This window comes from Strix uralensis, chromosome 5, assembly GCF_047716275.1.
Source record: "Strix uralensis isolate ZFMK-TIS-50842 chromosome 5, bStrUra1, whole genome shotgun sequence".
Taxonomy (NCBI): domain Eukaryota; kingdom Metazoa; phylum Chordata; class Aves; order Strigiformes; family Strigidae; genus Strix; species Strix uralensis.
In genome coordinates, this window is record NC_133976.1 from 79324937 (window position 1) to 79350554 (window position 25618).

General features: G+C 39.9%; 2 protein-coding genes across 4 annotated transcripts in view; one reads left to right on the forward strand and one right to left on the reverse strand.

Moving 5' to 3' along the window:
* Positions 1-1055, forward strand: part of STAB2 (stabilin 2) — an 85471-nt gene extending 84416 nt beyond the window's left edge. Inside the window, exons 68-69 of the mRNA XM_074869483.1 lie at positions 120-239; positions 872-1055. Of these exons, the coding sequence (XP_074725584.1) occupies positions 120-239; positions 872-922 (171 nt within the window). The 3' untranslated portion in view covers positions 923-1055. The remainder of the gene's footprint in view (positions 1-119; positions 240-871) is intronic.
* Positions 1056-2325: 1270 nt separating this feature from the next.
* Positions 2326-25618, reverse strand: NT5DC3 (5'-nucleotidase domain containing 3). Of its 3 annotated transcripts, none has more exons than XM_074871869.1 (14): positions 25421-25618; positions 21807-21991; positions 17597-17671; positions 17040-17095; positions 13740-13830; positions 11914-12051; positions 10323-10383; positions 9985-10087; positions 9743-9844; positions 8663-8744; positions 8250-8336; positions 6919-7059; positions 6498-6562; positions 2326-5407 (listed from the first exon to the last, which is right to left on the reverse strand). In XM_074871869.1, exons 1-14 carry the CDS (start codon positions 25596-25598, stop codon positions 5146-5148), a joined length of 1626 nt encoding a protein of 541 aa, XP_074727970.1. In that variant the 5' UTR covers positions 25599-25618; the 3' UTR covers positions 2326-5145. The 3 variants fall into 3 exon arrangements, with proteins under 3 accessions (XP_074727970.1, XP_074727972.1, XP_074727971.1); XM_074871871.1 differs by lacking the exon at positions 25421-25618 and adding an exon at positions 24660-24675; XM_074871870.1 differs by lacking the exon at positions 25421-25618 and adding an exon at positions 22724-23594.

Sequence of the window (25618 nt, forward strand, 5' to 3'; positions counted from 1 at the left end):
CTTAGATGACAGTCAGTTCAGTCACAACACTGCACCAGTTGGTAGTGAAGCGTAAATGCCCCGCTTAATGTGCTGTAGGAGAGGATGGATTTTAAGGAAGTTTGTGTGATTTTGTGTAGTCAAAAGATGACACTGACGTAACGCCACTGGACAAGTCACGGCCTTCAAATATCAGCAACCCCTCATATGAAAGTTCTTCTGCAGTGACTCCACCAGAACCTACTTATGATCTTTTCTCAGTAAGTGTTCATTTTGATCGGAGACACAGCTAAAATAACGGTTAGAGGGAATGACTTTATGAAAGGAAAATGTCTAGTTGGAAAAAAAGAAACATTAATTTGGGAAAACCCCATTCCTGGCTTTCCTGTCTCACCACTGCTAGAAATTGGATAGCCTCACTTGTAGCAAAATCAAGGCTGTGGTCTACAGCTGTATCTCAAGTCTACCTTCAAAGAGTGATGAATTAAATTGGACTTCAAATGCTACTGGATGCTAGTGACATGTCTATACAAACATAAAAAGCCTTCTGATTTTGTCTTCCCTTCCTCCTTGCTGCAAATGTAGCCGAGTGCCATGGCAGCACTCCAAAGAATCTGAAACGCAACAGGAAGAGGGCTGGGAATCAAGGGAAGAAAAGATTGAGTAAAGCCAGGGTATCCGAATAGCTTCAGTGGTCTAATTTAGCAAGACCCTCATGTACATGCAGAGTCCAAAATCAAAATAAGCCTTTTTGCATCCAGTAAAAGGCCTTGTTTGGTGCAAAAGTGTGAGGTGCAAACTCTGCCATCTGTATGGACAAATTTGCCAAAAAGTGACTTTCATTTCTTAACACAATATTCAAGTCTCATTTTCTCTTTCTTCTATTTTATAGGATTCAGATGACCAGCAGCTTGTGATGAGTGGTCCTTATGATCAGAATTAAAGATTGAATTTGGCATTAGTCAATTATGAAACACATTTCAATTTACACTTACTGTGAAAAAAACAGCACCTACACATTTCAGGGAATAAAGTCTCATTACAAATTAAGAACCAAAAAAGCACAGCTTCGTTTAAGATGCAGTCTATGCAGTTCAGAGAGTTACCAACCTCAGAAGTGTTGGCTGTATCTGAGCAATACCAACTGTGAGTGCCAAATGCAAAACTGAGTCTCAACCAACCTTCAGAGAGGTGTCTGCCTGCTTCTGGGTAAAGTAGAGTTTCACTAGCCTGCTCTTTAACTGCTTTTACTGTTCTTCACAGACTTTAAAATGCCTCAAATACACAAGGCCGCTAACTTGGCAAATATCCTAAATCTGCTAGCACTCCAGCTCTACACTTTTCATTTTGGCTCAGTTACAACTACAACTGGCAAGTGTGAAACCGAACATGTGTTAAACCTGTATTTTTAAAAACTGAGGGGATTTTTTGATAGTATACTTTCTCGTAAGGATTTCAGCAGCAGGAAACGCAACTATCCTCTCTGCGCCGCTTGCCTCCTCCAGCTTTTCTCTTTCCTCCAAACTGACACCATTTTGTTTACATCTCACCTCCCTGTACAAAGGGAAATAGTAATTGTAGCAGCTTTAGCAAGGAATGCAGGTGATACGAGAGCATTCAAATAGCAATCAAGATTTACTTGAGCCATTTTTGTGAAAAGTGGACAACGAAGATGGATATAACCTCGCCATGTCATGTCCACATTCAGTTTTTTAGGTCTGAGAGGTGCAGAAGCTACCTGCTTATTCACACACCCTATTTTCACCAAGCACGTTAACATTGCCTTTCAACCAATGCACAGCAGAAACAGCTGCAAATTTCACAGTACTATTAGAAGTGAATCAAACTTCACTTTGATTTGCTGTTGTTTCCTTCCCTCAAAACATTAATATCATTGCAAATTGTGAGAACACTACAGAAACCACAAAACAGCAAGAAAAGGAAAATTTCCTGGCTGGCAGCAGTAACATTCCCTTACAATATGCTTCCTGGTGTCCACCACACATGGGGGGCAGGAGGGAAGGTGTCACTCCAGGGAAGTGGTAGTAACCTCTGAGAGCAACCCCAGGGTGCCTCCCATCAGAACAAGGCATACAGGCAAATCCAGGGCTGACACAGCTATCAGGCACAACCAAGGGAATCTAATGTGCAAATATGTCTGGGTGAAAGAAACAGGCTAAAGTAATCCCCACATGCCCACTTGGTTTTACCTGTAAGATATCAAAAAAGTTTAGAACACACACACAATTATGGGTTTTCCCCACATTAATAGTTGCATTAATACACCTCACGCTCTTACCTTTTCCCCAGTCACCCAAAATACTAAGGCTCATAGGGACCAGGAGATAAAGTCCAAGCATTTATTTTTGTAATAATCATTAAATATTTTTATCACAAAAAGAAATTCCACAGTTCATTAAACTCTTCTTTTACTGACAGACTATTCTCCTCTGTATTTTTGATAGAACAGAATGAAAACTTCTTCTTATTTTGGTGTTCAAATGAACTATACTCCCAATACAAAGAGACACGGCCCTTTAAACATGCCCCAAAATTTCTTTGAAGTCAGTAACAAGGTTATAATAACTAATGCAGAGTGCGCCAAGGTGAAATCATTACAAAAATGCAAGACTTTTTTAAAAGTTAAAGAAGAGCATTCTAGCACTGAAAAATAAATAATACCCTTTAAAATTCTCACTTAAATTCATATTATATATGTTGGGTTGTTTTAAAGGAACATAACCCTCCCATAATTATTTTTTTTCATGCAATGTTGTTTATTTCAAGAAGTCATGCAATATAAACAAGATTCTACTTCAGCTGGCTGTTGTAACATAGTTTTGTACAGAAGTTTGATTTGTAAGTTAAGAGAAAGGAAAGGGGAGAGGAGAAAACCATCTTGAAACAAAATGCATATTATGTGAATAACAGCATCCAATCCAATTAAACTGTTCCTGCTTAACACAGGAAAAATAGGCAAACTGACTCCTAGCCAGCTTTAAAAGAATAAATATCACCAAGCTATAACCAACAAAACGTTGCCAAATTCAATAATGCGGAAGTGAGTAACACAATATTATTATCTGCTGATAGTAAGATGGAGAATGTACAGTGGTTTGGGGTTTTGGTTTTTTTAAACAGTGCATTGAAATCTCTGGAGCACGAGAGGCGCTACACACGTGTAACACCAAGTTCAGTTCTAGCTGAGCATTAGGATAAGGAACCAAAGGCAAATTGGGGATATTTCTATCCCCACATTTCATTATCAAGTTATGCTAAATATTTCTCACACAGCCCCACCAACAAGTCTCCTGGTAAGGCCAAACTAACTTCCTGCAAAACTTTATCTTTCTTCCAGCAAAACAGCAGGACTGTCAGATGAACTTACTCATTTCAAGTATATTCATCTGTTTAAATACACACACAGTCTTCAGGGGTGTTGCACATCAAGTTTGAAACAGGAGTACAAGAAAACCACGAACATAAAATCTATAACGACCTCTGAGGACTTCAGACTGATTTCAAGCATACAGGAAAACTACTTTGTGCAGGCTAGATTAGAATACATTCTTTACTTTGCAAACATGCTTTTAAAAACATGAAATATACTGCATATGAAATTCAACATGGGTACTTGCACATAATACAGACAGGTTTAAAAATAAAAACAAGAAAACTTTTGGTCACCAAAAGTTTGTTTACCTGACAATCATGGTGGTAAGCAAGTGATATCCCAAAATGAAGAATACCAAATGCTATACATTTTATGAATTATATGCTTTTAAAAACAGAGCCTTTAACTAAAATTTGAAAAACGTTAATCATATTATGCCTTCTAAAATGGCTGGGGTGGGAAGCACCAGTTAAAAAAACCACCATGTTTCCATTGGATGCAGAGAAAGGAAGGCATCCTTATTTAAAACCAACTATATAACAGTTCTATAAAGTGCCTGTTTGAGGAAACACATCAACAGATGTTCTCCTTGTGCAAAATAAGACATTTTTCAGCTCAAATCTTTGGAACATACCCAGATTTTGCGTTCATGCGTTACCTGCAATGTCAGTAATTCAGTAAAACTTCTCATCTGCACCACCAAAATTATTTTGCTTGATGCAAAACTGTCCACCACCCCCAATTCAGCTTTCTGGGCTTGAGCTAAAAAAATGTCATCAGAAAACTCTGGTTTTCATTTTCTCATTTCTTAAGTTTTCTTTTAACTCATTTGCCCATTGTGCGTGTTTGACTGTAAAAGTCCATTACTGAAGGCTATATGAAATACATTCTCCCCTAGGCAACAGAAAAGCCACATTGCATACCACCGTAAGACACTGTTAAAATTTTAAAAAGCAGCATTTAGGATCAATCTAAAGATTGACAGAGATCTGTCTCCACTTTGAAATGCAAAATGCAAGACCTCTTGCAATGGCTTTATTATTGGAGAGTGTCTATTTAAAGTGTTTTGAGACTTAAAAAGAAAGATGCCTAAAAGTTAACAAAAGGAAGATGAAGCAGCCCAAGTTACTGCCACTTTCAGTTTTACACTTAGGCCCACCTGAAGACAAGCGCAGACATTGCAAGAACAGCAACTGCACAGACAGGAGAAAGCCCACCAGCCTGAGCCTGTCAGTACTGTAATCACTGCAACACAGCAGAGCCACACCAACACTAGAGCAGTTAGTTCAGTTACAGGTAAGGCTCTAGCTATGGCAGCAAGGAAAGGTAAAATGTGTACACCATCACTCTCAGTCTCACCATAAACTGGCTACTAACTGCGTATCACTGGATTAGTAATACTGGATTTAAGCTTTTCAGTGCCAAGATCCATTACAGGCTCTGGCTGGAGTGCTAAACAGGGCCAGAACAGAGAGTAAACCACAAGGCTGCAGATAGAAATTTCAAATGAACAAAAAACAATCACCCCAGAACACCACCAATCCTTCCCCTCAAACGTGCCCCCCCTCCTCACTACTATTTTGGCAGTCCGTCATCTCTTCTGTGTGTAAGAGTTTTCACATCTCCAAGCAGGAGAGGATAAAACAGGTACAACACTTACGAGAACACGTATGAATTACATCTAAATCAAGATAACATATTTAAGTGACTTAAATAAAATACATGTACATTAAAAAAAAAATTGCCCATTTTAGAGAGAAGCTGCCAAGTGTTTATTTGATCTGAACTGTCTCTTGTAGGAAAGGTATTCTGAATGTACCAGTGCACAGCTGGTCTGACCAGCCAGGAAGTTCATGCTGCAAAGGAGTCCTTCTTGGATAAAATGTGTAATCAGGCTCATAGTTCAAGAGACAACTCAACGATGCCATGTAGATATCCGCAAATCTAGAGAGACGTCTTAGGAAGTAAGTTGGATTCTCATCAGTTCTGAATAAGCTTCCGAACTGTGCGTTGAAGAAATTCCTGTTCATCTCCCTGTCCCCCAAAAAAAGAAAACAAAGGGAATGAAGTGAACATACCTGCACACATCACTTTACCAGCTAGCATCCAGAACCTGAAGCAAGCAGTTCCTATAATCTGTTCTACGCATTATCCTCTTGACATTGCTCTTCAAAACACTTAAATGCACCACATAAAATTTTTGCACCTCTTGTACATATGCAGCCCAGATCTAGCAATCACAGTAGCGAACAGAAGAGTGTCACATTTTTGCCACTAAAACCAGTGGTAAGTTGCTTCTGACCTCAGAAACATGATATCTCAAACTCTCCTTTCTAGAGATTGTGAAAGATGAGTTTTGCCTTCATCTAAATCCTAATGACATCCACCTATCCCAAAGATAAAAGACTTTTTTAAAAAAAACATTAATATTTGGCTTAATGTACACAAAAAACTTGAACACATCTTGGAATTAACTTCTGTTATTAGGCACTGCTAAGTATCATTCCCATTTCATTTACTGAATTAGCTGGGAAGGCTGCTGGTGGTACAGCTGCTGGCCTGGTCAACTGTGTGCTTCACACACCCCACATTTAGGAATTGCTTCTTCAGGATAGTAGATTTTTAGGGGTTTTAGCCCTATTACCAGTGATGAGTCCACTGATAAATCCAGTCTCATGCAGACCCCAGTTTCTGCATATTCTAGAACGTATTTTATGTAATCTGAAGAAATTATCTAAAAAAACTGAAGTGACTTAAGTCCTTATAGAGAAACACACTTTTAAATCATGCAGAAGTAAAGCTGTGTAATCAACAGCAACAGTGACAGCTGAACACAGAGAGACAGGAGAACTGAGACGAGAAGGAAAAGTAAGCAGAAAACTAATGTCTGTCCCAAAGAAGGAGAACAGGGAACAGGGCCAGAAGGGAGAAGAGCTGTACAAGAGACAGGTAAAATATTGTTTTACACTGGACAGTTTTAGAAGGTCTGTAACTACCAGGGAATATACATCAGATATGTATATACATCATGGATGGAAATTCTGAAGAGACCTGTAGAAGACATCCCATAGAACACTTGGCTATAATGGAGCATATTATAAATTCTTCATCTGCCATGTTTTACCTCATTTCCTTTCTTTCCTTCTTCCATTCTTCTAAAATCATTTGTGAATCAGGATCACGGTGAACCTGGAATGTAAAGTATGGATAACAGGTAACTAAGGATGCCCTCATAAATGAGTCTTTCCATTAATAAACCCTTTTGAACTAACAGGACAAGAGCAATGCTTCAGAGATCAGTACACAGAAGTTATCCACAACCAAAAGCAGAAATCAAGTCAGGCTGACCCGTGGAGGAAGGGGACAAGATTTTGAGAAAATTCGTACTAACTAGCCACACAACTAACTGCATTTATTTATCTACAGTCAAACTGGTGAACTTTAATGAGACAGAAAGCACTTGCAACATGAATGTCCAGCATTTAGAAACTTGACTGGATCGCTTCTGCTATACGGAGCCGATTACACACACGCACAGAACAAACCTGCATGTGTTCCAGTAATCCTGTCAAGGTTTGCAGCCAGGTCATGGTTTGAATGTACTTCTCTGTGTTCATGATTTTAATCTCTGATCGTAACTCTGGAATAATTGCACCAGTGCGCCAGCCATGCTTCAGGGTCAAATCCTATTTACCAAGAATTACAAAATACAAGTATTAGCCTTAAAAAGAACTACTTAAAAGAACTGAATAATTTGACCATTGTTTATCCCAAAGGAGCACTAATTTAATTGCTTCTTATGTATAAGCAGAAATATTAAAGTGGGGCTTACTGGAGCCAACAGGCAAGAGAATTTCATTTCAGAGTAAGCTTCAAATCCCACATTTTTAAAGACAGAGAGATAAACAACACATAAGCACTTGCAAATAAGCACCAATTCATTAGGTTTAAAAACAAACAGTAGGAAATTCCTCTTGTAGACGAGGCCTCTGCTGCTGTCAGAAGTATTGGGAGGAAACTGTGTTTTGCGTTTGTGGTATTTACCCACATGCTCTCTGCTGAGAGAAGGGTCCTCTTGGGACCCCCCAGGTATCCATTCAAGCTCCTCCTGACAAGTACAGGACAAGGCAGCTGCCACCTGTGCTCTCCCCTCCATTGTGCCAGAGAAGAACAGAGCTGTGTCCTCCTTCCTTTGGCCTTCAGCCTCCTGAAGCACCCAGACTTACTTTTCTTTTTAAAAGCAGATAGGGACAAAAATGTTAACTTCTGCTGCTGCAACATGTTACCTCAGCTTGCCAGTGGAAAGTCATATCCAGGCATTCATACGCAACCAATTACAAACGAGTTAAGTGGTGGTCTTGCTCTAAAGTAACAGTTAACAGTACATTTGTTTGTAAGGCAGTAAGAAAATGCCTGGATAGTGGGGCTACAAACCACAGCGAGATCTCGGGAAGAAAGTTTACCATTAGTGACAGGCAGATTGCCTCCTGCATTCAAAACAGAAGTTCATTCAGCTCTTATTACACTTGGTAGTAAATGTCATCCAAATCAGCCACATCCTGTACGTTTGGGTATCTGTGTTTACTCTCTGTTACATCTGACACAATCAGTATCTGGATCAGGAATACAAACTCACATTCCTGAGCACAGTTTGTAAACAAGTTAAATGCTACAAGTCATGTGGAAAATATGGTCAGCCTTTTACAGCACCAATTTTCTTGCAAGAAAAGCAATATGGCTTAACTATCAACTTGAATTGTGTTGTATTTAGAAATCTCAAATGAAAGTGTGTTATATTGAATAACTGGGAAGGAAAAGAGGAAAACTAACAGAAAGCCTCATCTTTTATCCTATTTTGTGAAAGTAAACTACTTACTGCCAAGTCACTGTAAATGTGATCACCAAAGTAGAGAACCTTAGAGCCTCTCCAGCCAGTAAGCTTCAGAAATTCGTACAAGTTACCCTGCAGAAACAGTGATACATACATTGTAGCAGCATGCAATTTGCACCTTACAGGCAGGAAAAAGGAATTTAGTACACCCCTAAAAATATACTCATATCAAGAATCTTGTCCTCAGTTTATATATTGTGAATCCCAAATTTTACAGGCAATTTCAGTAATGCTATCACTTCACGAGGCAAGTAAATTGCAGACACACAATACCAATAATGAATTTGTACCACTTCAATCATATCTACTTTTTAGAAGCCTTTATGATATCTAAAGAAGCTTGGGATTCCAGGAAATAGGTATTAAATTTGAACTGAAAGAGTTTATTGAAAGCATACCTGTTTGTAAATCTGACCTTTCTGCAGCTTGTGAATTTTGTCCCAAAGCAACACTCCCCTTTCATTCACCTTCCGAAATGGTCTAGAACAGAATTATATACAATTGTTATACTGCTGTAGTTATTCTGTCACTTTTTAGGAGATTAAAATTTTAATATTAAAAATACTTGTCTTTCAAAATGAAAATATGCTCTCTAGGATCTGAACATTTTGTAATGGACAGAAAAAGCAAAGTTCCAAAAGTTCCTCTTTAGCCAGTGAAATGCAACGTATCTATCCAGCCTACTTATGATGTTTATAACAGAGTTTGAGAACAACTGTTGAGAACTAAAGCAGGGATGCCAGACAGAGAGGAAGAAACAGTGTGAATTGTCTGCCATTAAGGAGAGAACACAAAAAAAAAAAAAAAAAAAAAGAGCGAAGATGTGCAAAACTCTTGCCCAATACCTCATTTTGTACAACTGAACAAGAAAGGGGCAGAGGACTGGGGGCAGGACATACAGCAAAGTTCTTTTTAAAATTAAATTTAGAAAAAAGGGGAAAAAAATCCCACCTCCCTCTATCTCACTTGCAAATCGTAAGTACACATAAAGGAATAGGTCTTTTTCAAGTGTAAGAGCAGTGCATACGAATCACAAACGTGTTTACTTAACTGAACAACTAGTCCAAATACTCCAGTCTGTCAGCCAGTCTGCCCTTTAAATGTGTGACTAAAAAAACCCACATGCAATGAAGGACATTTCCAGTAAAGGGGCTGATTCTGAAAGGCACCAAAATTTCTCAGCTTTATTAGGAAAGGAACACACTTCACCAACGTACAAGGTAAGATGATAAAGACAGCTTCTGTGACCCTAACTCAGTCCAGCAGACCTGTAATAGCTACTGAAACTTTCTTAGATAAGAAATGGTAAATATTCAGACTTCAGAATTGGGTGTTGCTGCATTCTATAATGACCTTAAACAGGATTTCAAATATTATCTCATTTTACATTACATCCAAATTAAAACATTTCATAACATGCTCTGTAGCCTTCTATGGAATAAGCTGCTTGAATCATTCTTTACTGACTAAATACCCACCTTCGCTTATCATTGAAAAAGTTTGGCTTATCAGCCTGTACAATGACCACATCAAAGAGATCCCTCCAGTCCTTGCCAACTATGAACTTCATGCCTTTGTCTCTAAAAAGGACAGAGGGATATTAACAGTGAAGCATAACAGAAGTGCAGCTATCTTTGCAATATAATGACTTACATCTGAGAACCTCATCCTCCCCATCCCTTAAAAATTTATAGTAGAACAGCAAGCAACTGTCACTTACACAAAGCTGCTGGGACTGTTTGTGATGAGAAACATCTTCTTGCCATGATCAGCCAGCTTTGCTAACACTGCACGAGTTTGTTCAGCATAGCAGATGTATTTCTCTGTGAGGATTGGGGAAAATACAGAATTAATTGAAAAAGTTTTTCAGGGGAATTTTCTCTGCATTCAACCAGGAGTTCGAAACATAAGGTTATACTTTACAAAGGCACCTTAGACAAGTGGAAATAACTCTCTTAAGCTTTAAAATTTAGAATTTGTAATCTTAAATAAGGAAGCCAGAAAGATCATTATACTATCAGTGAAAAAGCTTTGACAGATGATCTCATTAAAACTTACCAATATCTGCTTCAATTGCTCTGTACATTATTCCTTTGATGTGGACATCCCTGATTGAATCCTGTCAGGAGAGCAACAGAGCACTAAAGAACTGAAAAATCTTTTCAAGTATAAAAACCATGCCCGCTGCATAGCAGTAGTAACTTGGTTTTAAAGCAATTCCTTTCTCTGAATTACTTTCAACTTACAGAAATACCACGTGATGTTCATTTTGCATATACGTCACCATTAGACAAAGAATAAGCCAAGAAACTAACTTCATACTTTTGTGAAGTACAAAACTGTATAGCACAGGGGCTGTTTTACTTAACAACTGTGAAAGGGTGCTCAGAAGGGTGAAGTGGGGTGAAAGCCCTCTGCAGAAGCAGAGTTATCACAGATTTCCGATGACCTCTGGAGCAGAACACACTCCTTTCCTCTTGAGAAAAAAGAAAAAAAGAAAAAAAAAATCAAAAATCCCAAAAAATCACCACCCAAAAAACCCCAAAAGCTTTAAGTCAGACAGATCTTAGATTATGATCACTCACAAATGCCCTGGTTATTTAAAAGACATTTATGCTTAAGCATTTAGCTTCTTTCATCTGTTCAGAGTACTCATAAGGCATTCTGAAGGCATCTGGCAGCTCTCCTGAGCCAGCTCTGCACCAGACAGCTTTGTTTAGGACAGTGGTACTGCCATTGTGGTACTTACATGGAGTATGTCCTAAAAATCCTCAAAAAATGCCACTATAGGGGTTCCAAAATGTTGGTAATGCTGAGCAATACAGAAGTTTCTACAAACACTTCAGCAGAAACCACAGAACTAGCCTTCTGACTACATAGGCAGAAGGGAAAATTACTCTGGAGGTCAAAAGTTTCCTAAAACCCATCTGATCTACTTGGGAAAGTGATAAATTTAACATTCAGGTGCATCACACATACTGAACAACTACATAAGTTTCATACATGTCAACAAGGGGTCAGGAAAAGGTTTTGGATGGAGAGCCTGTGCAGACAAATGTCATCAACTTGGACATGACCTCTTCTGTTCTTAAACAACCATGACATAAAATTATCTCCTCTGCAGGATACATCCTGAGGAATCAAGAGGGTTAAATTACTCTAGTCATTATTAGTAGATTTTTTTGGAGGAGGAGGAGAGGAAAACAAGCAAAATAGATATACCAAAACCAAATGATTGTATACTAGCAAAGATACAGAGGCAGTACAACTGAAAGCTCCAAACTGGAATTCCCTATAGCCTCATACAATTCCTGCTAGTGAAACGTATACGTGTAGTAACAATCAAAAGAAACTTTATCGACATACAAGACCTTCTTTACTTTCCCCCATCCACCTCTCAAACCTACAAGAAGAGCAACAGCCCTAGAACGTCACATTTAAAACAAACTTCGAATTATTCTGTGTTTCCTTTCCAAGGTCTACCTTCATTTTACTTATGTTTTTATGGTTGTATAGCAAGAATTACTCTATACAAAGCCTAAAGGTGAGGCATTTCACTGGAGCTGACACAACAGGTTGAAGCTTCCTGAAGCCCTCAGAGAGAAGATGCACAAATGTAGAGGTTTACCTAAATCTTCAAAGCTAGTACCTTGACATCTTTGTACAGATGAACAGGCTCATAGTCTATGTTGTTTTTCAGAAAATATTCATTCACACAAGAAAGGAGTGTCATTTCCGGCAAGGAAAATATATCCATGAATTGCTTCATTGTATTTCCGTGTGAGCTCTACAGGAGTGGGAAGGAAAAAGAATTAAAAAACCGTCAGGCATTTCTCAGATTAGAACACTTTAATTCATTCAGTATAAACACTTCAGCTTAGTTGCAGATATTCAGCTTTTGCCATCACTGTTCACGTTGGGTTAGATTCTTTTAGAACTAACAGACTTACAATTAAATAACTCCACAAAAGTGTTGGCTTTACTTTAAGGATTAATCATGACACATTACTCAAGAGTGGTATTTTAATTCATAAACACATAAAAGACAGCGCTCAGCTAAAAGTCAAGAGAAGGACTTAGAAGCCTTCACTGGCAGACTGCACTTCTATAAATAAGAGGCACTGAGTATTGAGATGGGGGGTGAAGGTTTTGTTACTTGGTTTAGGCTTTTTTTTTTTTCAATACTGATTAGGACTGCAAAACAATTTACCTCCTTGGAAAGAGAAAAAAGTTGTAAGAATCTACAATAACTAATGCAGCAACAGAGGAAAAGATTTCTAGTCTGCAAACGCTCTAACTATAGTTAAGTTTCACAAAAGTAGAGAATCTCATTATACCTGAGCAAATACAAACTAAATACTTCTCAAGAAGAGGAGAGGTAAAGCAACCACCTCAAGACAGAAACTCTGGTCAAAATCATAGAAACACAGAATGGTTGAGGTTGCAAGGGACCTCTGGAGGCCACCTTGTCCAACCCCCTGCTCAAGCATGGCCACCTAGAGCCAGTTGCAGAGGACCTTTCCAGATGGCTACTGAATCTCCAAGTATGGAGATTCCACAACCTCCCTGGGCAGCCATCCCATGCCAGTGCTCGGTCACCCTCACAGTAAAGGAAGCGTTTCTTGATGTTCAGAGGAGACCTTCTGTGTTTCAGTTTGCATCCACGGTCTCTTGTCCTGTCACTGTCCTTTCCAAGATCAGAGAAAGCACAGACTTGCAGAGATGAAGGCATCCCACAGGGAATGCCAGGGCAATATTCAGAACTGCTGCAGAGACCAGATTTAGGAATTCTAAACTCAACTTCTTATTTTAAGAAGTGTGAGAACAACAAAATGCTCCACAGCACAAAGAAGGGCCTTTCATGTCAACATGGAATTAACATCCATAAGTAAAAGGGGTAAAAAAATTGGTTTTGACTAAAAAGACAGTACCATTCTTCATTTGGGAAAGAGGAAGGAACCTACCAGCAAGAAGATCAACTTGCCCCACAAAGTCAAATCGCAAACTTAAAATCTTTATTTTTTATCATTCATGTTTTGTCAAATCCTCTTACTGCCACTCTGCCAGCTTGTACGCTTCCATACATTTACTTGCTGCTACCTCAGCTAAGTCATTAGACCACCAGGAAGAAGTACATAGCCGGGGTAAGGCACTAGATATGGTTCATTTCACAATGTTTATCAGATTTGCTGTGCAACACTGAGCAAGTCACTTGATTTTTCTATGTTCCAGTCCTCTGTATGACTGGGCAAGGGAACAGTGAAAGAAGAAACTACAGCCAGTGAAAGAAGAAACTACAGCGAGTAGGAGAAAGAAAATATTTGTCACTTTAGATGGTAAACTTCACATCTAGCACTGTTAAATCAGTCATGTATTGAGAAAATATAGTTGCTAGTAAGAACAGAATTAAAACACCACTACCTCCCACCCCCCCCCAAAAAAATATCTTTTTTAAAGAGCAGTTTGTGGTTTTACCTTTCCATAAAAGTCACTCATTTGTTCTAAAGGGACATGGGAACCATCATACATTGCAATGACTTCTTCATCTGGGACAACACTGAGGCCTCTGGAAAATGTTAGGTTTAGTTCAAAAGTCAGATTAAAATTTTTGAGTAATTAGCAAATGAAAGTCTGACAGATTAACACTTAGATTTGAAGCTTATTAAAGTACTCATAATGTCATAGGAGCACTTTAGTCTGCAAGCTAAAAGAGCATCTTTCCTTTCAGAACAAGTAACATTTTAACAGGCTGACGCACACAGAACACATTCCAATTTTAAGTCCTTTTTACTTTCTTATGGGAAAAGAACTAATTAGTCTCCGCTGAAATTATGCCTCAAGGGTTTGTAAGAAGTAGTTAGAGCTTCCAGTTTCTTAACATAAAGTAATTCCTCACTCTGCCTTTGTTTTATACAGCACTGATGCTGTGATAGTGTTTAAACCAGATTATTTTCTGCAACATAACCTTGAAGATTCAAGGGAAAGAAAAATACAACCTTTAACTAAATAAGAATTTCTTTTAAACTGTATCAACAGTTCAGTTTCCCAAAATTTCAGATTATTTGAAGGATTGTTGACAATTAAAATATAAAAAAATAACAACAAATGGGAAAGAAGGAGACATCATCTTTCCCCAGAGCTTCTTTACCAACTACTAAGAGATTATGGGCTTTGTTTTGGTTTGGTTTTGAAAGTTTACAGTATCAAGCATCTTACACTAAAACATCTAGAACACTGCAGGCATGCAAACATCCTGGTAGGGCTCCAGTATTCAATCTGTATTGTGCACAAACAAAGCAGATACTACTTTGGTTTTGTAACATAGAAAGTTCAGCATCACCCACTCCACAGCAGTAAACACAAAGAAATGCAACCAAAACATTAAACATACACCAAGTAATACAATCAGAATCGAGGACTGACTCATCTAGTCTGCAGACAGCTATGCCAAGTGGTATTCGAATACAGCTAAAGAAAAGGCTTGTGGATTAGGAGCTACTTAAGCACAAATCAAGATAGGACAATAGACATATGCAAAATCCAGAGAGGAGAGATGACTGTGTAGGCAGGGCTGTAGATTAGTTTTACCAGAAGACTAATAGTCTTGACACAGTTCACAGTTCAGCTCTGTAACTACAAAGCTTATTTTATTCCACCAACAGCACGGACAGACAGCGCTAAAAGCATCACAGTTCACCTACAGCAGCACTCCCGCTGCTGCTCCTGGAGATGTGTGTTAGGGGCTACCAGAACTGCTTACACCTCTGAGTGCAAATGAGGCTGTAGGCTTGGGCAAGCCCTGCTACCTTCAGCTGTGTAACTGACCTACACATGTACAGAACACCTGGAAGGCTGAAACAAAGAACTACAGATATGCAGCAACTGACATCAAAGCTCAGTGTTGGTATAGAAGAGAAAGATAACCTTATTTTAAACAAAATTAAGAGAAAGCATTGAGTGAAATGGTAGCTTTCACTCTTGAAGAGATGTGTGGCCTAGCAATCTGCCCAGAATTACTTTGGGTGACGCAGAGAACAAGGGACACGAGCTCTTCAACAAATCTCAACACCTCTCTAGAGTTTTCCTGACCAGCCATCATGTTCTGGCTTTGGATGTGCGTTCTGTACTAGGACTTGACAGCAACTGTGATCTCCTGCCTCTTTCTGCCCCACTCTGAGTCATAAGGCAACACTGCTAATGGACTCACCACCCATTCATCTTCTCGTCTAGATCACTATACAGTTCCAGTCATACCACTGTTCTTCCTGACATCATCTCCCAAAGCCTTCAGCCTAATTTTTTGATCCCCCATCCCCATACAGGTGTTTGGAGAAACAGCGTGCAGATGTGATAATCTCCTGATGACCAACTGATCCAGGCACCCCCTCACATGCCATCCTTTTGTCCCTTCTATCAACGTTTTTTCTGGTGCTCCCATATGTACACATCTCCATTCACATCAATCTTACTATTTCTACTACATACCTCTACAAACAAATGTAGCTTTGATTACTTCACCTATCCTTTAATCTAGCAAACTAGCATTTTTCACAGTGAAAAATGTAAAAAATGGGACAGCCTCTTAAAATGAATCTTACAATCAGTGACCTTCACACTGGTTCCCTCCTAACCCTGCATAAACAATTCCTCCAAAAACCAAAGGAACAGATTTTGTTGGCTGAAACATACAACAGTTATTCTACATCAGCATAAAACACACAAATAAATGGTATAAAGTTTCACTCGGGGTTTTGATGATACATATAGAACACATTGCTTTGGCAGCTTTAGATAGCTACTATGTTGACAGCATGAGCCTAATGCTGGACCATGCCATCTTGCTTCCTCTTTCATTTTCCTTCCCTTCCTCTCCCCTCTCCCAAAGGGCATCTCAGACCAACTCTTAAAAGAACAGACCAATGACTACAGCTGAATCATCTACCTATCTGCCTGTCTGGCAAACAAAAAGAAGTAATGAGCACATTATCATAATTTCATACTACCATATACAGTCCCTACAGCAAATCACTTCAAGGTTGCATTATCTTTTGGCCCCAAAAGAAGACTTTTTGTCCAATGACCTTAAAGGTACTCAGGCACAAGTGTAATGTTCACGTCAGCCAAACATGTACGGCTTCATTATAGCAAACTGAGCCATACTAAAAACCCTCCTGTCAAAGATCACATACAATAGGTCTGTATGATGTGACAAAGCACAGCACAGAGATTGCCAATTTTACATCAATTCTGTAAATTCAAAAAGTGTCAGGATGTGCAGACACAAAGCAGTTGTGCTCCATTCTGCAAGTATGATGTGGTTGATGTGTCCATGCTTAAAAGCTCTGTACAAACACAGCAAGGCCTCTCAAGTGTCTCTACAACCACACCAAAGTCATGCTAACAGGCACTCTGTGACAATTATTTACATAGAAAGCAACAGCGGAGAAGTCATCAGCGTATTTTTAGATGTCTTTCAGCACAATTTAACAGCCGGAAACAAAGTGAGTCAGCACTATGTGACCAACCAGCTTGCCAACTTCCCCAGCTCTGGACTGGGGAATCAGCTGTACTGTATCAGTCAGTAAACGTGTGCACGCGTCTGTGTACACACAGAGGTGCAAAGAAACCCCTTTTCAGTAAGACTGCAATGTTCATTCATGTCTGTGCTTGTCAGAGCACTGTTCCTGATATGAACCTAAGATATAATAAATGCAACTAAGATTCAAAAAATAAGAGTATACATTTTTATTATCAATAGGAAATAATTTTACTCACCTGTAAACTGTTCCCAGCTGAATATAATGAAAAGCATCAATCTTCATTAATAATGCCTTGCAGGGGAAGAAAAAAAAAAAAATCAGTTTTTATCACATCAACTATTTGATATGAAATTATAAAAATCAAAGCAATTTTATCTGTAACCTTTCTGTCTCAAGAATGCCTGAGCACCTTCATTTCAACTTCCTTCATAGCTTCCAAAATGCTTTTATCAATGGTTCTTACCTAGGGCTTGCCAAATCACCAAGGAAACACTGTCCAGTGACCTGAGCTAAGCCACAAAGAAATAACTTTTCCTACTAGTAGATGCCTGCTTAAGTTTACTCTGTTGCACTCTAAGCTGTCCTCCCTCACCCACTATGAGACCAAAACACCCAAAACATTTTATACTTAAGAGCTACTAAAAAAACCAAAATCAAGCTTGCTACGAAAGAGGAAAATATGAAACAAAATCCTTACACATCCACACAAGTGAAAAGTTGGAAGACTTAAAAGGCCTATTTATTTTCTTTGGCTAGGTTCTCAGCTCTCATCACGAAGTTATTTATACATACCCGGTGCACATCATAGTGGAGTCCTCTGATTGCAAAATTTGGATCATAATCATATTTTCTTATTTCTGCAGGATACTAAAAAAAGAGAGCGATGGTCTGATTTTAAATCCATAACAAAAACAAATGAAAAATTGTTTCTGCCGAATTTTAAAAGCCTATGTTTTCTATGTTTTTCATTTTCACTAGTCATTAAGAGTTTTTTTGATAGGTTGGTGAGATTTGCATGAACATAGGTACAGTGCAAGAAAAGTCAAACATTTTTCCAAAATTCAAGGTCATTATTTTAAATCTAAGAAAAGCATGGTACCTAAACCTGGACATCCAGGTACTCTGTAGTGATCACCTTTGAACATTAGCCTTTTGTTCAAGAAGTTATTTTAACATATGCACCTTTGAAAACAAACTAAATTTTACTACCTTCCTAAAATTTAATAGCTGTATTACCTTGCATTGCAAAGTCTCCCCATGAGACTATATAAACACAGTTCCCAACTCAACCTTCTAGCTAGAAACCCAAGAACATGCCCTAATTTACAGAGATACCTGAACTTTATTGCATACTTCTATTGAAAGGAAAAGCAATGAAGCACCATCAATATTAACAGGAGCAAAAAAAATCTTTGGCATTTTCAAGAAATAAAAGCAGCATAGCTATCTGTTTTGACTCCCTCAGTGCGGATCATACTCCTGATCTTAGATTGCAGAGTTTGAAATGTAGACCCCAGGGGTGTTTAAAGATATGGTGCACTGCAAATAAACACAGATGGGGAAGCAGGAAGAAGAGAATTCACAACAGCTAATGTTACCTGGAGAAACCAGGCTCCCCTAACAGGGGCCTTCCCCAAGGTACAGTATGTCACAAAGATCAGATCCTGAAAGCAAGTCCAGCATTAAATGCCATCAGGGTGAGTCACTTCAGGACAACACCACAGTGACCCAACTACATTTACCCGGGACAGCATTTGTAACACCATTGTTTAGAGATGCACATGAACTGAATGTCTGTGTCGTGTACTCTTTCCTCAGGTTCTTCATAGACAACATAGGTAGCTCACACCACCTATTAGAGTTTTCTAACATTTTCCAGTACAGGCCCATTTTCAGTCAATTGTAATTTTGCCCTGCTTTAAGCATAAGTTAGTGTCACATCCCACTCAAACAAGAGAGACAAGTGACTTAGATTCGTAATGTGACAGCCATGGAAAAAAAATACGTTAGGTGTGTGCCTTGGGCTAAGGTTTTGTTCATTTGTTTTTAAAAGGTAAAATGCTTCAGTCATTTTTTTACAAGACCTGAGAAAATTATCATTTCTTTGATTAACCACCTGAAAGGCAATCTTTCATTTCCCTCCCACAGGCTACAAGTCTTAGAACTTGACAAATGCATCTCAGGCACATTCTCCACCTTCTCTACAACAGTCTCCATAAATATGTGGCTAATTTACAAGCCTTCAGGGAAAAAAAAGTAGATTATACAGCTTCAACAAAGTCTCTAGCTACTTCTACAAAAAAAAATAAATAAATCGCCATTTTGCCACAGTTTTTATCTATGATAAAAGAGACTTGCTCTGCAACTGCTGTAGATTGTGCTTGCACTGAGCACAGACATCTACAGTTAAAGAAAATAGTCCTTTTTCCTAACTTCTGAACTATCATCCCTACTACCACTTCCAGAAAACATGGGGGAGGCTGCTGATCTGAATGAAGAACAGCATCAAAAGCCTACAGACAGGTTGGGAATATGTGTAGATTTGGCCAGGGAACACGAAGAAGAAACAAGGGAAAACATCAGGGGAGATATAGGATGTGATCAATTAAAAACTATCATGTACTGCACATGCCCCAAAGCATTCTGACTTTTACAAATTTCTGTGTACTTCGCCTTCCTGCTTTAATTTGTTCTACTAGAAGGCTGCGTTTTTGCATGCATACATGCCAGTACTTATGTGAAAAAGATTGAGCCTACCTTAGCACACAAATCAAAGCTTCCTTACAAGCCAAACAACAACAAAAGAAAATTATAAAAATTGCACTGATTGCTTACCCCACTCTTGGTAGGGATAATGTCCTGGTTTTGGCTAGAGGCTGGTATAGTGCTGTGTTTTGGATTTAGGATGAGAATAACATTGCTAACACGCTGATGTTTTAGTTGTTGCTGAGCAGTGCTTACACTAAATCAAGGACTTTCCAGCTTCTCAAACTGCCCTGCCAGCAAGGAGGCTGGGGGTGCACAAGAAGCTGGGAGGGGACACAGCCAGGAGAGCTGACCAAAGGGATATCCCATACCATATGACACCACGCTGAACAATAAAACTGGGGGGAGTTGGCTGGGGGGTGGCAGCCCACTGCTCAGGGACTGGCTGGGCATCAGTCAGCAGGTGGCGAGCAACTGCATTGTGCGTCACTTGTTTTATATATTCCCTTATCATCATTATAATCTTCCCTTCCTCTTCTGTCCTATTATTATATAATTAACTGTCTTTATCTTGACCCACGAGTTTTATCTTTTTTCCCAACTCTCTCCCCCATCCCACTGCTGGGGAGTAAGCAAATGGCTGTGTGGTGCTTAGCTGCCTGCTGGGTTAAACCACAGCAGATACATGTATCTGGACTGAAACAGCAGCCCAGGTAAGGTGGCATAGGGCCCGTACATTGAGAAAGAAATAAGCCCCAGAGCAAGAGTTTACATTCAACACCTGCTGCCGCCTCTGAGATTAGCATTAAATTGATGTTTATTCTCTTGGACATACTTCAAAATTCCTTGCTTCCTACACTGCATTTTGCAATTTCTGATGAATTACCTTACACTGCCATGACCAAAATTGGTCATCTTTTAGGTTGACTGTGACAGTCATAATGGGCAATACTATCGAGAAGCATTTTCTAATGTTAGAGGCAAGAAAAACATTAACAGTATAAGCAGCTACACAGACGGCATTAATAAAACTGTTGTCCCTCAAATTCCAACAGGAAATGATATATTTCAATAAGTTGTCTCAAAAAGTAATTACAGCTTCATTTACTGGAACTCAAGAGATTTTAGTTGAGACAAATCAGAAAGTGATTACTACCTGAATTCATTCAAATAGTAAAAACAGCACCATTTGAATTTTTGTCTACAAGAACTAATCTTGACTCCTACAATAACATTGGTTTTTGCAAGAACCACGTAGCTTTAAAAAAGTGCATTGAGACATTCCACAGAAATTGCTAGTAAGGCATGCGAAATCTTAGGGGGATCAAGTTGTGTATGCTTGTAGCGCCCATGAAGTTTTGTTTGTTCTTCCAGGGATATTTATAGATGTTTATATATAGCTCCTAACCTTTAGATTCAAATACGAAAGTAGAATAACGCCACCCATTCAGATTTAGGTTGTATAAAATACACAAGCAGTTTCATTAATCAAGTTACTCTGTGGACTTGTCTTTCATTTTCCTGTGAGTCCTACAGTTCAATAAACTGTCTCTTTCAGTCCACATTTTCTGCCATCTTTTTGCCTGCAATACCTTCAGTTTCCCAAGTCACCCACCTCCCCCCCACTTCCTGACACACAGTAACTTCTCCCATCCCCAAATTACACAACAACCAGCTCCAAACTGCTTGGATGTCAACTGGTCACCGATGCAAACATACTGCTTGGTGAGGCAACAGGGCAGAGCTCCCTCTTAGGGGACTACTGAGCTAACACTTATTTGGGTCTCTCTTGTACCCAGCCTCTAATTACAGCGTCACCACACATGCTGCCCCTTTGGCTACCACAGCTGAAACGTCAGGTACATACAGAGCACCTCACAAGCACACAGTGCAGTCAAAGACCTCCTAAGAAGCCACACTAAAAATATTTTGTATGGAAATTAATCACTGTACTCACAGCAACACATAGAACAAAGTGACGGTAACTTTTAAGCTTCTCATTTATTAGGGTGACTCCAATAACTGACAATCAGGAAAAAAAAAAACCCACACCACCACCAAATTAACAAATAAAACTCTATTCCTTAACATTTGTCAGATTGCATTCTGCTCAAAACTGCAGCTGAGAATAAACGAGAACTTCTGTGGTTCCTATGTAGCTGTTGTAGAAGATGTGTTATAAGGGAGCCAAGCTAGGACTGAGGCATGAAAAGATGAGTTATGCCCCTCTCAGTTAGAAATTATTTATTATACTCTTTATTCATAAGTTTATTGTTATTCCATTAATTTTACTTACCCGATGCTCATTGATAAGCAGATCTCGAGCAGCATTGAAGATCAGCGTGTGCAGATGTTTAGAATAAAAGACCAATGTGTAGTCATAATCAAAACCATAAATTTCAATGTCTGACAGGCTCATTTCATTGTTTGAAAAAATAGCATCCGGATTCAGCATGTTACTCATAATTGAAGGAACCAACTCTGGGAACGGAGGAGAAAAAAAAAAGTTATACCAGTCTTGTAGTTTTATTCAAATAAATACCTAGAAATCAATTAGCAATTTCTAAATATAGATAAATGATGATGGAAGCTATCAAACTAATTCACACTAACCAGCTAATCCTTAACAATACGATGCTATTAAAAATGCTGTCCCCAACTTGTCTTGGTGACCCATAGTTTTGATCTGAAGCACACTTTTGTCTGTACGGTTCAAGTAAGAGAAAAGATGCATTTTGGCATCTTGCTTATCAGAGAGCCCCAGGCTCCAGATACATAATTTTTTGCTAACTCCATTAACACATTTATTACTGCTTTTGAAAGTGAACTTTGGAGCTGGAGGAGAATATTATTATTATTATAGGAGCCTTGTCTTCTCCTCCCATTATTTGATCCAGCTTCTGTCCCAGAAGCAGAACTGACATTGTTTTAATTTGACATTGCTTTAATTTCTTTTGCTTCACCATTTCAAGGTTACCACATTACTCAATTTCAACTCAAATAAGTAAACTTTATGCAATTGCCTTACTTTCCAACCATCAGCTACATACACATTGCTATGCTTATTAACCTTCTGGCAAACCAGGAAACCAAAAATATTCTGCTTATTCTTTACACACATGTACCTAGTGTGTGTAAATCACTTCCATTTTTAAGGGTATGTTTCTTTTGACACTTGTTTGAAAAGTATACCGAGAAGTTAAGACCACTTACATAGAACCATACGTAACTTCAAGACCAACACCAATGTCAGTATTAAGGATGTCTGTATTTCTTGTTTAGAAAACTTCAAAGAGCAACATTAGGAGGCTAAATTCTACCCTCCTGGAAGCACAAAATATGCGCATGTTTTCCTTCCTTCCCTTCTCATACACTATCTTTATAATCCAGCCTTCCCTACTAGTGGAAAAAAGGGCAACTTTCATCTAAAATCCGTGCTTGGAAGGGTGAGTTTAAAGGGAATATGCTTTGTCTGGTTACTTTCTACAGATAAGCCTAGAAGGAATTGGTCAAGCTTATCTCAACACCTTCAGCTCTAAGAACAGATACAGTACATTATCCACCATGGGAGGAAACCATCTCAACAAGGCATGGGGACTCCAAATCTGTTAGAAAGACAGTGATCCATTTTGAAAACTCTGGCCAACTTGTAGAAAGGGAAATAACATTTCTTTTGTAAAAGCAATGCCTTCAGCTGCTGCACAGTCCAAGGGCAGATACAATAAGAAACTTATACAGATGCTCAATAACAGAGTAATCTGAAACCATACAACTCTGTCAGATGCAGATATCTAAGTCTTTGCATTTTTAAGAGAGAGGAAGAACAGCAATTTCACCGAGTTCAAGTCCAAGTTTCAAATAAAGTCCAGCATCTCTTTCATTGAAAAAGATCCCAGGAGCTCCCTACACTTAAACTGATGTGAAAAGCTAAATCCCTTAAAATGAAAGATACAACAAAAGAAGCTGCAATCAAAATATGAGCTCCTACTATCTCCAGTCACTGCTTATAGTAGCACAGGACATAAATGTTATGCTCAGTTGAGGAACAAAATAATCAAATGCAATTTGACACGCTACTATTAAGGCAAATACTCTATAAAAAGGGCCATGAGTCATTTAATTAACTTTAAGTCATAACCATAGTTTTGAGTGAATTTCCAAAATCACGTTACAACACTCATTTCTGTATTATAGGTATTTTTTCCAGCATCAATTGTGCAGCCTTGTGAGTCAACATTTGTTTTAAAGATGTTTATATATCTATATAGAGATAAAGATATTTCAGATAAAAAAAAGCTTGACTAGTGCCTGTCTGAAAATAGACAGGATAAACACTTTGTAGCTATTAGACATTCTGGCTGGTAGACAGCATCCCAAGTGCTATAAACCTCGGGTCAAAAATCAGGACAGCTTTGTCATCTTAACACTGTAACTAAGTGAAACATCACATACTTGAAGCCATTGGGTGACTTAGGCTGTAATAAAAGATTCTGAATTATTCTGCACTTAGACATACTTGCCTCATCTTTCATCAATCCACACCCACTAATTTATTTTCTCTTAACATCACCCTACTCTCTAACCCCAGCTCTGAAGTACTATTTGGGTGTGGTTTAGAATAAGAAAAAGTTCATTCCAAAAACAGGAAAAGGAAAAAAGATTCAAAATAAAAGGCATTTACCCTCATGTTCCTATTCCTTATTCCACCCGCTGAAGTCCACAGCATTCTTCTGAGGTCTCTAACGCAGCTTATTTCACTTGTGAAATGCTACCACTGTTTTACATGTGCAAATGCTGTTTGCACCCAGCACACCCAAGCCCCAGTTCATGCTCGAGACTCTTAAGTGCAGGATAATACAGTAATTTTACTTTCTTTTTCTAAGGGCAAAACACGCAAGGCTAAAGCATTATCCATTGCCACTAACAGGACAAGCTTTCCCACTTGACATTGCTGAACACACCGCCGCCTCTTTCTCTTTCAGCTCTCTAAAAAGATCACATATTCAAGCACCCTGGTAATACTCTCTTCCCATCAGAGCAAAGGCAGAAGCAAGCAAGCTTCAAGCAAGTGTTTGGCCCTTAACTTTTTGCCTAGCTGGGCTGAAGACCAGGGCTTCCCAGCATCATGCACATATCATCAGCATTTTACCCTAGCTTCAAGGCTTCACAGAATTTTAATGGAACCACAGGCAAAATGAAGAAAGTCATCCAAAACTTCACAGCATTTTAACTTTTTGGAAGAGCAGCCTATTGCAGAAAGCCCTTCCGAGAGACGACCAACTTCCTGATTTTCTTTTCACATTTGCTTTTCTCCACACGCCGCATCTCCAACGCCGGTCACTTCGCCCAGCCCGAGCTACGCTGTCCGAAGGCTCCTTTCTTCCCCGAGGCACCTCCGAACAGCTACAGCCCCGGGGGGTCGGACCACGGGCGGGGCTCCGACGGGCTCACCCCTTCCTCGGAAAACGGGGAGAAAAAGAGGGAGAAGAAGGGGCAGCCGCCGCCGGCCGCGCGTGCCCAGCAGGCGCCCGGCCCTCGGCACCGGCCGAGGTGATGGTCTCACCCGCGCTCCCAGTCTGACACCGGGCGAGCGCTGGGGCGCGCTTTGACACCGGAGCCGCGATGACCCCAGGACCGGGAGGACGGCGGCGGCCCCGGGCGCTGCGGGACTGACCCACAGCGACCCACGAGGAGAAACCCCCCGGGTGGAGGCGCGCCGCGCCTCGCCCCCCACGGACCCTTCACGCTGCCACAACGTCCCTCTCAGGGCTCGCCGTTCCTCCCCTCCGACGTGTATTTATTGATTTGCTTTCCGAGCCGCCGCAGGAGGCGGGCGGGCACGGCGGGGGAGCCGACCCGTCACCGCCGCCCGCGGCCCCCCCCGCTTCCCGCCCGCGGGGCGCCGCTCACCCTTGGTGACCCTCTTGGCCTCCTTGTAGCGCGACCACAGGTAGCTCTTCATGTCGGGCGGCGGCTGCCGCCGCTGCTGCTGCGGGGCCACGGTGCAGTAGGGAGCGGCCCCCGCGGCGGGCAGGGCCCGGCCCCGCCGCCCCGCCACCAGCAGGGACCGCGCCGCGGCCGCTGCCATGCTCCGCTCAGCCCCGCCGT

Coding starts and splice junctions, on each gene's coding strand:
- NT5DC3 (XM_074871869.1), bottom strand. CDS start 25,598: ATGGCAGCGGCCGCGGCGCGGTCCCTGCTGGTGGCGGGGCGGCGGGGC. Junction 17,672..21,806: donor TGCTTATCAATGAGCATCGG/GTAAGTAAAATT, acceptor CTCTTTTTTTAG/TATCCTGCAGAAATAAGAAA. Junction 7,060..8,249: donor ACATTTACAGTGACTTGGCA/GTAAGTAGTTTA, acceptor CTTGGTAAATAG/GATTTGACCCTGAAGCATGG.